The following is a 16,310-nucleotide window of genomic DNA, read 5'->3' as shown; positions in this document are numbered from 1 at the left end:
GAAGCAGGGATGGTGCAAGGAAGTTTCGTGCCCTAGGAGAAACTGCCACCTTGCTCGTCACCGGGCTCGTGCCACGTGCGCTAAGCAGAGCTGCGGAGCTCTGCCCAGCTGCCGGTGCCCCCGCCGGCAATGAAAAGAATCGCATGGGATGGAGCGGCCGCTGCACTGGGTGGGAGAGGGAGTCTGAGCCACCGGCAGGCAGCCCAGGGGGTTCCCCTGGGTCAGCGCGCCGCCGGCAGCCTGAACCCCTGGGCTGGCTGCCGGCGGCGGTGCGCTGACCCAGGGGAACCCCCTGGGCTGCCAGCCGGCAGCTCAGACTCCCTCTCCCTCCCAGCGCAGCAGCCGCTGAAAGGCTTTAAACAAAAATATGGAGGTGCCGCTTTTTGGCTCCCCCAAATGTTGGCGCCCTAGACAGCCACCTAGTTGGCCTAAATGGTAGCACCAGCCCTGCCCAGAAGCATAGCATAAGTTTGAAGTACAGACAGTATAGAGCCAATATTCATAACTTCAACTACAAAATGACAGATGCATATAGACAGCATAATTATATCCAGCAACCCATAACCTGGTCTTAGACACCTTATATGTAAAGGGGGGGGGGGTCATAAGATTTGGTGCCACTACAGGACCTTGGTTGCAACCATATTCTATATGGTCCCAGATTATATCAATAACGTTACACTGAGCAATGTCTTTTCCGTTCACCTTGTCTGCCAGTGACTCCCACGAGCCCTGATCGCCTTCCTCCTCTAGGGAGGTGGATGACGAGAGGCCGTCTTGCGCATTGTTCTGCTTCACGAGTAGCTGGGCTTCAGGGTCAGGTCCCGGCATATACATCAACAGCTGGGCCAAAGGACTCCCCAGGCCGCACCCTCCTCCTCTTCGGAACTGTCGCTGATGTAGTGCTTTCTCCGTGGGCAAAGGCCCTCGGAGCTAAAACAAAGTCCAAAGTTCTCACGGCTGTGGTGAAGGAGTTTATGTTTCCTCTCAGCATTTCCACGATTTCTAAAACACACGTTCTTGGAATGAAATGGCCTCTTCTGTGTGGTGCTGGGACTTCCAGGGGAGGTGCTGTGCTCTGATTGGTAGAGGGTGGTGGGGGAAGCTTTTAGTGGGGTCACATGACCCTCTTCTGGCCAGGTCACCTTGTCCCAGAACTCCCCCCAGGTTGGTCAAATCTGCTCTCAGGGAGGTCCTCTGTGGCTGAAATCCATCCAGATTGATAGAGGGCAGTGGGAGAAGTTCTTAGAGGGGTCACATGACCTACTTCTGGCTGGATCACCCCGCCCCAGGGCATCCTGATTGATCAAATCTCCTCTCAGAGCGGTCCTACAGGGGGCAAAACCCATCCTGATTGGTAGAGGGCAGTGGGAGGAGTTTTTAGAGGGGTCACATGACACCATTTGCTTCTACTCATGTGTCTGTCTTGACTGCAGAAGTAATTCCCCCCAGAAGGTAGGTCTTAGGGTCACAAGTGGACGGAGCCCCTTATACTACTAATGCACCTGTGGTTTTAAATGTTTTTCACTGAAATACGGCTAAGTTTGATTACAGTGTAAACGCAAGTGTATTCTTATGGTGTACTTCTTTGTTAATTAATATACTACATCTGGTCAGGAATGTGCACAAGACTCGAGGACCAGGAAAAGACTATTTCACAGTCTGGTATCTTTCAAAAGAGGGGACCCCAAAATCTACATTAAATTGGTTAAATTTCAAAATTATGTAAATCTGGAATATCCATTTGGAACAGGGGTAATCACACACACACACACACCCCTATGTCACATTAACTATTTTGACCACCAGACAGCAGAAACTCTCTAAAACTATAATGCATGGTATCGAGGCCCTGGCTACTAAAGAAACAGTACACTATTAACAATCTGCACAATATTGCTAAACTGTTTATACAAAAGTAAAAAACAACAAATTAATTGCAGCAAACAATATGAAGGCAAGGAAAAACCAGATTGGTAAAGAAATGATTTGTATTGCTTATGAGAGTTACATAGTAATTACCATAACCAACTTATCAGAGAACATTAAACAAAGAAAATTGACTGACATTATTAATAAACAGCTAACTAGCATTGCCAATTTACCCATTTTCGTTATACACTGAGGGCAACGTGTCAACTTGTGTAGACAATTTTCCTGTTAGCACAAGTCATAGTTTGGGGTCAGTAATACAGCATCCTAATGGTGACACATGTTATTCAGAAAAATCTTGCTCAATGTCTGGCTCTCAACACTGACTCCTGACAGCAATATTTAATAAATAAATTACTATCCATGGAGCAGGTTATCCAGAAAAGAGCATCTACAAGAAACAAACAACAGGATCTATATCAACTACTGGTGTATTATGCAACAATGCAAACTTTAAAAGCATCACACACGGCTTGTTATGCCAGGAATGTTGCTGACTTTGCAACTCCAGTGCATGGCCACAATGGTCTAGGCCAGTGTTTTCCAAAGTTTGGGTTACGACCCATTACTGGGTCACGGCATGTAAGGCACTGAATCACCTTGCTCAGCACCCAGGGACCCTAACAGCTCTGGTCAGCACTGCCAACCAGGATGTTAAAAGTCCCGTTGGTGGTGCTGCCCAGCTAAGGCAGGCTAGTGCCTACCTGCTCTGACACCACGCTGCACCCCAGAAGTGGCCAGCAGCGGGTCCGGCTTCTAGGCAGGGGGACCATGGGGCTCCATGTGCTGCCCCCACTCCAAGCACCAGTTTCGTATTTCGTTCCTCCTCTGGGGCGCAACACGGTCCGCAGTGCCAGGACAGGCGGGAAGCCTGCCTCTGCACCCTGGCTGCACCACTGAGCAGGAGCCACCAGATGTAAGTCCGCACCCCAACCCTGCACCCTAATCCCCTGCCCCAGCCCTGAGCCCCCACAACCCAGAATTCTTTCCCACACCCCAACCCTCTGCCTCAGCCCTGAGCCCCTCCCATACCCCAAACCCCTCATCCTCAGCTTCTCTGAGTCATGGGCATCAATTTTCTTCAACCTGGGACCCCTCATAAAGAAAAGGAGGGATGACAAGATAATGGATTTGAAGGTCTAGTATTATTAAACCATGAGGGAAATCCTCAGGGGAAGGACGCTCAAAGTATCTGCAAACTCAATAGCCATGAGAAAACGGGCATTTTCTCCTTTAACAGATAAATAAAGACTCCAAAGTTAGGGCTTCCCTACACTGGCACTTTACAACACTGCAACTTTCTTGCTCAGAGGTGTGAAAAAAAACACCCCTGGGGGCTGCAAGCTTCAGCTATGTAACATGACAGTATAGCCAGTGCACTGTGGCAGTGCTTTAACATTGCCAGTGAAGACATGCCCTTAGGTGAGCTGCACAAGCTAATGAGACACCTGGGCTCCAATTCCTAGTTGCCCACTTTAACCCCTCTGTATCACTGCCCTGCCTGTTTACTGTTGTGTGTGGACAGGTATGCCAGCTCTGCCAATAAGATTGTACTCTGCAGCATGTTATATGTAGAGTTGATTGACCTGCAGCAGCAGATTTACAATCATAAAGGTGAACTGGGTGACAGACGACAATATTCATACAATATCAGGGTTGGAAAGGACTGCCAGAAGTCATCTAGTCCAACCCCCTGCTCAAAGCAAGACCAATCTCTAAATGGCCCCCTTGAGGATTGAACTCACAACCCTGTGTTTAGCAGGCCAATGCTCAAACCACTGAGCTATCCCTCTGCCCATATTGTAACAGGGAGAGTCAATAATAACTATACATCGTGAGAGGATCATAAACAAAACATCCCAGGGGACTAGGGAGGTCAGAAAACGATAGCTAGTTGTGTTTTGCAAATGCGTTAACTTTCAAAGAACAACTAGAATTATTTACCAATGCCAGGGAAAAGGGCATGTAGACATGCAGACTCAGCCCTGTGGCGCCATCTCTGGTGACGTCTGGGAATTAGCTCGTTCCAGCTCTGGAGCGCCCTCTGCCAGTCAGCAATCTGTCTGTCCTCTGGCCCCATGTCCCTCCCTGGATCCAGTGCCCTTTTACCTGGGGTACTGCTCCCTGGCAGTAACCCCTCAGTCTTAGGGTGTCCCCTCCCCAGGGAACTCCCACCCACTATTCCCAGGACTTGTTGGCAGAGGGCTCTTTTTCTTCAGAAGACTTATTTGGTTCAAGCAGCAAAGAGTCCTGTGGCACCTTATAGACTAAGGGACGTTTTGGCGCTTTCACTAGCCAATTTCACTGGGGTAGTGTATAAGCCTCCAAAACGTCTGTTAGTCTATAAGGTGCCACAGGACTCTTTGCTGCTTTTACAGATCCAGACTAACACGGCTACCCCTCTGTTATTTGGTTCAGTGTGCAATAAGTGTCCTAGCTACTGATGAGTATTTAGAAGAACATTGCAGAAGCTGGAAGCTGGACAGCTTACCATACAGTAACATGAGTTTTCTATTTCTGCTCTCCATGATCAATTTTCACAGCTGCTGACTTTTGCAAAGGTACTTGAAAGACAGAAGTATTAGCAGAAAAAAAGTTGCTGCCACATTTCCCTCTTAAATAGCCTCCAGCACGTGGACATCAAACTGATTCTACCTGTAAACAGCAGCAACTGCTGTCAAATAGGGAGGACGGGAAGAAGCCCAGCAGATTGCACTCTCTCAATCTTTTATCACGGCTGATTCTTGGCAACTCATATATGTGATAACATCATAGACAGCACAAGTTTTTTAAATAAATCCTAGCAACCGCAGCTTCATTACATGAACTTTGAGCTGATTTCTCTCTCTCACTAGGATACCAAATACTGTTTCTGTGTGTAAGCGGGTGAATGGACCTGCTACTGTGGGGAACTTTCCTGGCTTATACACTACCCCAGTGAAATTGGCTAGTGAAAGGATCTGGGTCCTCACTCAGAGGCCTTCCTGACCTCAAGGGCTTCCCTTCCACTCTCCAGTGTGGCAGAGTCCTTGTAACCCCAACAAGGCTGGGCCTGGGATTCCTGGGGCCTCAATCCCCAACCTTGTCAAAGTCACTTAGGACCAGGGATGGAAAGTTATATGAGTCTGTGGTGCTGAGGTTCCAGCAAATTCAGGGCCTGGGGGCCAAGTTCCACCAATGTTCAGGCCAGGTCTCTCCCCAGGCCCCATTTGCCTCCCCTGGAGTATCCCTTCCTGCGCCCTGCGCAGCTGCCCTGACACTGCGCTCCCTCGCCAGCCACTGCCTGCTACAAAAGGAAGCAGCGCCGGGGGCAGGCTGAGGGAGGAGGCAAACACATGATGGCAGCCTTCCCCCAGCACTCACCACATGGGGGCGAAGGGGCTTCCTGGACCTGAGAGGGGCCTGGCCGGTAGGAGCACGTGCAGTGACAGTGCTGGGTGAGTGTGCTGCCGGGGCGAGGGAGGGCCCCCACCCCAGAGCTTGCTGCTGCCAGCTTGGAGAGGGCTCAGGGGACTGTGGAGTCCTCCTCCCTGGGCCCAGCCCCAGGGCAGCCTGCCTGCACCCCAAAGGCCTCATCCTCGGTCTTGCCCCACCCCTGAGCCCACACCCCCAGCAAGTGCCCTCACCCCCCCACCTCAACCCCCTGCCCTAGCCCTGAGCCCCCTCCTGCACCATGAACCCCTCATCCCCAACCCTCACAGTCCTCCCCTCCACACCCCTTCTGCCCCAGCCCTGACCCCCTCCCATACCACAAACCCCTCATCCCAACCCTTTGCCCTAGCCCCACACCCCTCATCCCCAGCCCCACCCCAGACCCCTTATCCCCCTACACCTCTCATCCGCCCATACACCCCCACATTGTGAAATATAGGAAAACTGTTAAATGCTTATGGTTTCTGGTCCGTTTTTACATTAATTAAAAAAAATATATCTCAGCTTACAAGACAGGAGTAGGGGAGGGGGGACAGGACATGGACCCATTCTGGACAACACCAAAAATTATACAAACCTGCCACCCCTGCTTAGGACAGGAGCTAGGGTGTACCCACTCCGGGATGCTCTCTCCGCACTGGATGCTTTCCTGACTCACTGATCATTACATACAGTTCAAAGGAAATACAATTTATTAAACAGCAACCAATTTAAAAAAAAAAAAAGGAAAAAATGAGAAAGGTTAAAGGAAAACACATCACCCCACTCTGTGGCATGGGGACATCACAAGCAGCGTTTCTGGAACGTAGGGCAAGTTCAGTCTGTTTCTCACATGTCTCAGGCCTCCTTCTCAGGCCCTGGCTGTGCTGCAGGATGGGCTAGACACTTTCTCTGGTGGTGGCCACATGCCTTCAGGTGCTAGGTGCCAGGACCCTTCTTCCCAGCATCAGCTCCCCCTCCCCGCCATCAGGGTTATGATGCCCCTCCAAGTCTGACCTGCACGGCATCTTGCCTGGGGGTGTCTCCCTGTGCTGGGTCCACTGCTCAGGGTACCCCCTCACTCTCCCGAGCTGCTCACTGCACCCGGCCCCGGACTGCTCCAGCCCCAGCTCCACTCTGCCTCCAGCCCCCTGGGCTGCCTTTCTAGCCCCTCTGGCTCTGGTTGCTGCAGCTCTGCTCCCAGTACAGGTCTGCTCTGTGGACTGCTTCTGTGTAGCTTTTGTTGATCTCTGCTCCCTGAACTGCTTCTCTGGCTGCCGTGGCCTTGCTCCCCAGCTCAGCTCAGCTCCCCTCTGGCCTCCTGACTCCATTAACCTGCCCGCTCTCTCGATCAGGCTGATCTGGAGCATTGGCCTCCCCCCATTATTCCAGGGGACTGTCAGTCTCTGAGTCCCGATTTCCCATTGACCCTTCCCCTTTCTTTTGGTGCTGGGAGCAGCCAACCAAAAAAACCCCACTGAGTTTCAGTAAAGGACCAACAGTTCCCTTACATATGGTTATGAAAGACTTCAACAGTCTGCACACAGTCCCACCCTTCCTTTGGCTACAAGAAAAAGTGGCACACACAATAGATGTGGACAATAAAGGGAAATTTACAACCCAGCTGTCAACCTTCAAGGGCTTTTTATATTAAATAATATGCCATTTCCTACAACTGGAAACAATAATGGCTCTAGGTACTGTCAGCAGTGACTGAACTCCTGGATGTTGGTGCCAACTCTCCTTCACCACTCACACATTATATATAGTCATGTGCTGAACAGTTGGGAGTCCAGGACCGCACCTATCCATATGCAAAGGAGATTCTACTGCAGGTAACTGATGGGAGCACTGGTTTCACACTCCTTTCATAAAGGTGAATTGGGTGATAGGTGACAATATTCATAGAATATCAGGGTTGGAAGGGACCTCCAGAGGTCATCTAGTCCAACCCCCTGCTCAAAGCAAGACCAAACCCCAGATCCCTAAATGGCCCCCTCAAGGAGGGAACTCACAACCCTGGGTTTAGCAGGCTAATGCTCAAACCACTGAGCTATCCCTCCCCCAATATTGTAACAGGGAGAGTCAATAGTAATTATATATCTTGAAAGGATCATAAACAAAACATTCCAAGGGACTAGGGAGGTCAGAAAACGATAGCTATCTGTGTTTTGCAAATGCGTTAACTTTCAAAGAACAACTAGAATTATTTACCAATGCCAGGGAAAAGGGCATGTAGACATGCAGACTCACCCCTGCGGTGTCATCTGTTGGTGACTTCTGGGAATTAGCTCGTTCCAGCTCTGGAGCGCCTCTGCCGGTCGGCGATCCTCCTGTCCTCTGGTCCCCGTGTCCCTCCCTGGAGCCGGTACCCTTTTACATGGAGTGCTGCCCCGGCAGTAACCCCTCAGTCTTATGGTGTCCCCTCCCTAGGGAACCCCCACCCGCTATTCCCACCTCGCCACAGTATAAGGCTACTGCCAGTCATCATCTAGCCCCTAGGCCCTGGGGCAGACTGCAGTATCAGCCTACTCATCACTGGCAAGGAGGGTTTGGAGCTGCTGCCTTGGCCTACCCCTGGGCTGCCCTCTGCAATCCCCAGCACCTATTGGCCTTGTGCTAGGCTGCAGCCTGGGGCTTTCCAGGCTGGAGCTCCCCAGCCTGTCCCCAGCCCTGCTCCACTCAGGTACACTGCCTCTAGCTCCCTGCAGCCAGACCCTTCTCTCTCTAGAGAGAGAGTGCTTCTGGACCTCTGGCTTACAGCCTTTTATAGGGACCAGCCAGGCCTGACTGGGGTGTGACCCAGCTGCAGCCACTTTCCAATCAGCCCATCTTAGCTGCTCCCTTCCCCCAGGGCTGTTTTAAGCCCTTCAGGGCAGGAGCAGGATAACTTCCCCTTAGGCTGAAGGGGGGGATCCTTTAGCAGTGGGTGGACTTCCGCCCGCCCACCCACTTCCCAGAATCCAATAGGTACAGGGCATTTCAAACTAGAGGGGCCAAGTCTGAAAGGAAATCAGATGAGATGATACAAAAGTAAATAGTCTAGTGAAAACACTGGACAGATGGTCCCTGTGTGTTGCTGACCAGTTGAGTCGCTTAAAACCGAAGAGGCAAAGAAAACCTATGGAAACAACATGACTTGAATATGCCAAAATATCTTTATTTTGTATCTGGCAAGAAAAACTTAAGCGAGGACAGATGCAAATGCAACAAACGCAATAAATGCAGGTAGCTGGATGACACTGCCATGACAATCAGTAAGGAAAACACTTTGAATGAGTTTTTATTTAAAATAGTAACTAATTGCTTAGCCCTTCACCCACTGTAACAAACAGATGATAAATGGATGAAATGTTGACACAAGTTTACATCCTTAAAGTTTAGAAAGAGGCCTGGAAAGTTAAGGAAGGCAAAAGATTTTAAAAACTCTGAATTGGACAGGAGCTGAAGGAATGTACAATATCATCCTCTTTCTCAAAGGATTTAAAGTATGTATATCTGCTTGGGATTTGGATTCCTCCTTCTTTAGAGATCTGCAGACATGGAGCTGTCTGCGGAATCAATTTCACTGTAGAGAACGAATGGATATACAGCTTTTAAGAACATTTTGGTTCAAGGCCATGGAATGAGTTCAGCATAGTTTAAATACTTTTGCAACTTCAGCTGTGTTATTCTGTAGCCATCAGATTCAATAGTTGAGCAGAGCTTTCTGTATGAGATCAGATTTTTCAAAGTGCTCTAAAATCCACCAGTGCAGTCAGGTTGTTTTGAAAATGACTATGCCTCATCAGGGCCAAATGGTATAGTGCCAGGGGTCAGCAACCTTTCAGAATTGGTGTGCCAAGTCCTCATTTATTCACTCTAATTTAAGGTTTCGCGTGCCGGTAATACATTTTAACGTTTTTAGGCCTCTTTCTATAAGTCTATAATATATAACTAAACTATTGTTGTATGTAAAAGTAAATAAGGTTTTTAAAATGTTTAAGAAGCTTCATTTAAAATTAAATTAAAACGCAGAGCCCCCCAGACTGGTGGCCAGGACCCGAGCAGTGTTAAAGTCACTGAAAATCAGCGTGCGTGCCGTCTTTGGCACTCGTGCCACAGGTTGCCTACCCCTGGTATAGTGACAGCTTTAATACACTAGCCACAAAGACAGAGCCTGAAGAACTTTACCAGTGTATGAGATCAGTGCCAATAAAGGCAGAGACAGCACACAACTAAATGTAGTTTTATCTTTCCCATTAGGGTTTCACACGCCACAGATAGAATCATAGAATGTCAGGGTTGGAAGGGACCTCAGGAGGTATCTAGTCCAACCCCCTGCTCAAAGCAGGACCAATCCCCAACTAATCACCCAAGCCAGAGCTTTGTCAAGCCTGACCTTAAAAACCTCTAAGGACGGAGATTCCACCACCTCCCTAGGTAACCCATTCCAGTACTTCAAATCCATTTTGTCCAATTGCCTGACTGTTACAGATTTAAGATTAATTTGAGCTCCCTTGGTCCTATATTTTTTCTTGCACCCTAATTGTACAATAGTAAACAAACATACATATGCTAATTAGGGTTATAGTCTCATTTTGCTGTTGAGGGAGTTACACATCCCAAACTGTGACAACTAGAAGAGGCAAGGAGTGTAATGAGATAGCAGCTGAAGCTTCAAAAGGCTGACTGTCCCACCATATCTTGTATCCTTTGCACCAAGGTCATGACAAGAGCATTTGCAGCTTAAACAAAGAGCAGGATTATTGCTTCGGACACATTTGAGTCAGTTGTCTTTCTTGCCATTGCACACAGTTGGGTCCTTTCTGACCCCTTCTTCTCCACTGGGAAAGAGAGAGACACCTTGTAAGAGAGCAAGATGTTCTTTTTCTGTTAAGTGCAAATATCTGCATCTGAATCTGACGAACTACAAAGGAATTCCTAATTCTATATAGGCAGATGCAAAATTATTTTATATACCCAATTTCAGATGAAAAATACACTGGGATATTTTTATTGCACTGAAGATTGATTGTTTACATTGAAGGGACACCACATAGACTGGGCCAGACCTGCATAATGTACATGTTCACAAGAAGTTGCACATTTACTTTAGACTTGTAAAGAGATAATAATCCCTTATGTTTACATAGCACCTATAATCCCAAATCACCAAGTGCTTTTATAAACTCTTCAAACAGAGGTCACTCCACCCACTACAAAAACACCACTCTCACTGTATGTAACTGTATCCATCCTGTGTCACCAGCACTGTTCCCACACATCTGATGAAGAAGTTAAGAATTATTTATTTAATGTAAATGGCAGAGATTGTATGGAGGCAGAATGTATTTACCTGAGTTAGTATTTGGCAAGAACATAATTGCCAAAACCCTGTTCTGCAAAAAATGCAAAGGAATCTTTAGTAACCAAAAGTAGTCAAGGGTTTTAGATTGATAAAAATACAGGAAATTCACTCTGGTGGTATAATATGTTGCATATGTTTATAACAGTTTCTCAAAAAGGAATTTTAAGAGATTTTCCTTTACTCCTATTTGAAGTCAAAGACCCATTCTCACATTTTGTTTCCGTCTGAAGAATTCTGAACAAGGAACATCCCATATAAAAGCAAGTCTTTATGATAAATAAGAAAGTAAAGTACTTAGCCAGCTACAGGGAATTGCATATAGAGCTGCTATCAGTCAGAGAGTTTAAACAAGATGAATTTGGAAAAGAAATCTGGTTAGGCCACAGAGAAAATCTACATGTTCCAGACAAAGGCAGAGAGGTTACAGCTGGCCACTTTGTGCAGCAGCAAAGTTTCCATGCAGTGACTGGTGCCAATCTTAAAACCATAAGAGGCAGAATTTTAAAAAGTTTAAAATAGATTAATTTTTCTACCAAGTTTTAAATGGAAGTCAGAGTGATCAAGTCAGAAACCAACCCTTCTACCCAGAAACTTAACTTTATGCATAATATTCCTTAAAATCCCACCACCAACTGTAGTGACTAATCCTCTTACTAATGAATGCGTTATTTTCCCATTAATTCTTCCATTCTAATTTTAAAACAGACAAGACAATCTGGAAAGAAGGTGAATTTCAGAAAATGGATTCCCTCCATTTACATTGTGAATCTGCCTCAAATCCATACACTAGTTTCCTTCTTTCTGTGCTAACTCAACAGAGCAAAAGAAAAGATTTGGATTTATCTTAACTAACAAATCTAATCTCAAAAACAAAACATCAGGTTAGGAATTCAACATATAACTAAAACCAATGCAGCCAAACTTTCCAACAAAGATCCTGCTCTAATCAAACACTGTCTATGGCTCTGATATACAGCAGACCTGGATGAGGAGCAGCACTTAGGCCAACAGAAGCTGAAAGTCGATGGAGATGCATTTGACTTAAGTATCCTTAACATGAAGTGTTTTGTGTCACAGAGGAAAGTAAATACTGAAGGACAGGATGAATTAAAAGATCCCCATGATAAAGGAACAGTGGAAAACCCATAAGTGCCCATTTCAACAAGGGTTAGTATCCAGTCAAGTAGCCACTTTCCTGAGTCCTCAATGAAGGAGGTATAGAAAAGGCTACTTGCAAGAACTGAGGAGGTGGGGGACAGACTCCCATCTGAACCTGGTTCTTTCAGGACAAGATTAAAAATCTTGAAAATCAGAACTGGAGTATTTGTAATACAGGTCATGTTCCACACTCAGTTCACACTGTCGTCCCAAACTGGCTCGTATCCAATTCCTGATCTTCCAGGTCATCTTCACTGAGAGAGAAGTCTTTGTTCTTTGATATCTGGTTGGTGATGCAGTTTGACTCCTGGAACTCATCATGAACTGGAGAACTGGAATCACTTTGGGTCCCTGGAAAGGTACTTAACTGTTCCCCTTCTGCCATGTAAGACAGAAGACTGTCCAGGATGGGTCGGTTTCTGCAGATTTTAGTCAGAAGATGACTCCTGTGCTTCAGCTGTACAATTAAGTCATCTTTTTTCTGGATGACATTCAACAGCTTCTGAACTGTCTCCTCAGATGAGAGCAGCTTCTGCTGCAGAGCAGTAATTTCTCTTAGAAGAAAACAGAAGAAAAACAGTCTCAAAACAAGGCTACTAAAACGTAGCCATGCACACAACTACTGTTCCTCACTTATTTGCCCTCATTCTATAAAGAGCTAAAGGGTTTTTCAGTTTAAAAAAACAGAGGTTATATAAAATGTTGAAGAAATTATCCCAATATCATTTCAAGCTTCCTAAATCTTTCTCTTTGGATCTGCTGTTTATGAAGTTCTAACACAGCTCTGGCAGTGCAAATAGTGATACTAACACTTTCCATTATAAGATCTTGTTTCTTATAGTTTTGTCAAATGTTAACCTTTCAGGCTGAAATTTTCCATGCTGAGTGTCTGCCCCTTGGACTGAATTTTTATGAAAGTTTCAACTAAAACAGTTCAGCCATTCTAAATAATGAGTTTAGGGGAAAATACATTGTTTTGCCCATGTTAAAATTTTCTTACAACCGTTTCTTTGAGGAACCCTGTAACAGGAATATGAAATTTGGCAAGGGAGATCAACTGATGTCAGGGAGGTGTGTTTTGCTGTAACTGTAAAAATTTGCCTACATATGGGCAAATTAAAAGCCAGTGAAAACTGTAGTTTGCACATGCTCAACAGAGGTGTGTTAGATGCTGGCAGCTAAATTCTCCACAGACTATCTGCACTGAGAATGTGCCATCTCCATATAGCTCCTACATGCCGACTGGACTGCACCTGTCCCATCATGATATTGTGACTGAGCAGAACTTTTCCCATCCTTGCACCTCTGTTGTAGCACCAATATGGAGACACTTGCTCCTTTTGCTTTCAACTGCTAGCATTAAGGGAGCAAGGAGGTGGCAGAAGCAGCCTTACTCACACCACTGTATCTGAGGAACAGAGGAAGGACACAGGCTGGAAGCAGAAGGGAACAGGGAGGTAAGTGGATGTGCATGTAAGACAGGGAGAACAGAAGATGGGAACAGAAAGGTGTGTAATCACTAGCATATACTCTCCTCTGGAACCTAGAACTGAACCCAGGATTCCAGAGTCTCAATATTCCTCTGCTGGAATACTGGGATCCAGCAGATACTACCAATCCCACTAGTAAAATGGGTCTCTCTTCCATGGGCGGTGAGCTCCATACCCACATGGTGTCCAGGCACCAGCAATATTCAGAGCCCAGGTGACCAGCTCCACCAATGTTTGGGGTTGGGTCTCCCCCCTAGCCTCAGCTGCTGCTCTCCTGTGCCTCCCCGAGTGTCCCCTAACCCCCCTTCCCCCCCTTGCTGGTCCCGTACACATCCCTGGGCCCCGGAGGGAGCAGAGCATCCCTGACTCTTCCGTGCAGCTCCATGATGCATCCCTGCAGCAGCCTAGTGCCCCCTCATCCACTACTGCCAGGGCAGACTGACTCCGAGCCTGCCCTTCCCCCTCAGACCCTTCCCTTTTCCAGCGGGACCCTTCACAAGCACAGCCCCTCCCCCCCCCCACCCACAGTCACCACTCCTGCCCCATGCTGGGCAAGGAGGCAGCACCATCACCCATCCCCAGTGAGGCTAAGTCAGAGGCAACAGCAGCGGAGGAGGTGCATGCAGCACCCCCCCGCACCCACCACGGGGGAGGCGAGGGAGATTCCTGGACCTGAGAGGGGCCCTAGGAGCACATGCAGTGACAGTGGTGGGGGTGAGTGTATTGCTGGGGGTGGGGGTAGAAAGGGGGGCTCCTCCCCCAGAGCTCGCTGCTGCCAGCTGGGGGAGTCCTCTCTGCCCCTGTCCTGGAGCAGCCTGCCTGCACCCCAAACTCATCCTCAGCCCTGCCCCACGCAAGCCCACACTCCCAGCCAGAGCTTTCATACCCACCCACCATACTCTCAACCCTCTACCCAAGCACCTCCAGCACGCCAAACCTTATCCCCAGTCCCAGCCAGAGCCCTCATCCCCCAACCTCTGCCCCAGCCCTGATCCCCCTCCAACACCACAAACCCCTCATCTCCAGCCCCATACAGAGCTCTCACACCCCCCTAAACCCCCACCATCTGCCCTAGCCCTGAGCCCCTCACGCATCCCAAACACCTTATCCTCGTCCCAGGTAGTGCCCTCATTCCACCGCACCCTAACCCTCTGCCCCAGCCCTGAGCCTCTCCAACACCCCAAACCCCTCATCTCCAGCCCCAGCCAGAGCCCTCATCCCCCGCACCCTAACCGTCTACCCCGACCCTGAGCCCCCTCCTGCATCATGAACCCTCATCCCCACCCCACCCTTCTGCCATAGCCCTGAGCCCCCTCCCACACCCCAAACCTCTCATCCCCAGCCCCGAACCTGCACCCCCTCCCATCCCCAAACTCCCTCCCAGAGCCTGCACCCTGCACCCCTCCTGCCCCCCAGTCCCCTGCCCCAGCCCAGGGCCTGCACCCCAGACCTCCTCCCCCACCCAAACTCCCTCCCAGAGCCTTGGGCAGGTGGGGGGTGGAGTTTGGGGGGGGTGGAGTTTGGGCAGGGGTGGGTTCTGGGCACCACCAAAATTTCTACAAACCTGACACCTCTTCCCCTCTAATGAGTCCACATACAGGATAACAGCCTACTGATGTGACCAGATGTTCACTGAACTCAGGCGGTAGAAGTCCGCAGTTTGATCTAAAGGTCCTGACCCTGCTAGTGACACATTTGATGGTGAATATAGATCACGTGAAGGTATTTCTGTTGTTTCACTTTGCTTTTAAAAACTATAAGAAAACACATTAAAAGAACACTAAGGTTTCAAAGCACTGAATAGTTAGGAAATACCAGAATTAAGGAATACATGATCAAATACTTTTTTCTTCAGAAGCCCTGGCTTAGTCAGCGTGAGGGATGAGCCATGCTCAGGAAATCACCATCATGCATGCATACAAGGGGACTGAATTAGAATTGCACAAGCAACCTTAGATTTGGTATTTCCTAACTTGACTTAACAACCTTTACTACAACATAGGCATAAAACTTTTCCCTAACACTGTTCTCAGAAACGCCATGACTGTTTTAACTGAAATTTTCCAAAACAAATTCAGCCTGAGACAGAGACCTGGGATGGAAAACTTCACCATGACTGGTTATACTTTGGCAAAGTAACAAACAACTGAAAATAGAGTCCTCTAATGAGAAGTTAACCAACCTGAACCTAACAAGCTCTGTCAGCTACTGTACTCTACATCAGTCATATTCTTGTTTTGATGGGGGAAGAGGCAAGACTGCTTTTGTCAAGATTAGAAGTAAGCAATCCCCTGACATCCTTTTCATACATCGCTACCACCAGCCAAAAGCACACCTGACCACCGAGCCCATTTGGCCATGCTCATCTGAACGCACGTGTTACCTCGGCTCAATTCCTATTCCCCCCGGGAAGTGGGGCTCGCAGAAAGACCGTGGCCCCGCGCACAAAGCCGGAACTGCGCCAGCGAAGGCTGCGAAGCGGTTGTTAGGGCCAGTTCGCATTTCCCTGCCGTCCTTCTTAACTCTGGGCCTCCAGGCTGGTCTCACAGCGGGGCTGCCCCACTGACCGGCCCAGCCGAGGGACGTCGGTCTGTCGGCCCAGGACGGCGCGGGTCTTGCACGTTCCCAGGCTCGGCCGGCCGGCGCCCGCAGCCCACCCTTACCGCAGCCCAGGGGCGGGACCGAGCGGCGCCGCGCACAAGCCTTGGGCGGGCCGGGCCGGCCGGGCGCGAGGAGCCGCCAGGCGCTTCCCCGGCGTCTACTTGTCCTTGGCAGCCCCCAGCCTCCCGCAGCGGCCCGCGCGCAGGCTCGCCGTCCTTGCGGATGAGACTCGGCGCCTGCCCCGTGCACCGTGCGCTCGGCCGCGCCCAGCCGCCGCTCCAGCTCCGCCACGCGCCCGTGCAACGCCGCCAGGTGCGCATTGGCCTCGCGGATCTGTACGGCCGGTGGCGCCGACATATTGGCCGGGC

The 16,310-nt window shown here is 48.9% G+C and overlaps 1 protein-coding gene across 1 annotated transcript; it reads right to left on the bottom strand.

The window, feature by feature from the left end:
- Window positions 1-8,482: 8,482 nt before the first annotated feature.
- Window positions 8,483-16,310, bottom strand: VMAC (vimentin type intermediate filament associated coiled-coil protein). The gene is given in 4 exon segments (XM_075070421.1): window positions 8,483-12,405; window positions 16,104-16,123; window positions 16,125-16,184; window positions 16,186-16,310. Coding segments are annotated over 4 exon segments (552 nt in total). The 5' UTR covers window positions 16,300-16,310; the 3' UTR covers window positions 8,483-12,047.

This window comes from Chelonoidis abingdonii, chromosome 11 (genome assembly GCF_003597395.2).
Source record: "Chelonoidis abingdonii isolate Lonesome George chromosome 11, CheloAbing_2.0, whole genome shotgun sequence".
Lineage (NCBI taxonomy): Eukaryota > Metazoa > Chordata > Testudines > Testudinidae > Chelonoidis > Chelonoidis abingdonii.
Note: the sequence above shows the minus strand (reverse complement) of the source record. Positions and strands in the feature narration are given on the sequence as shown.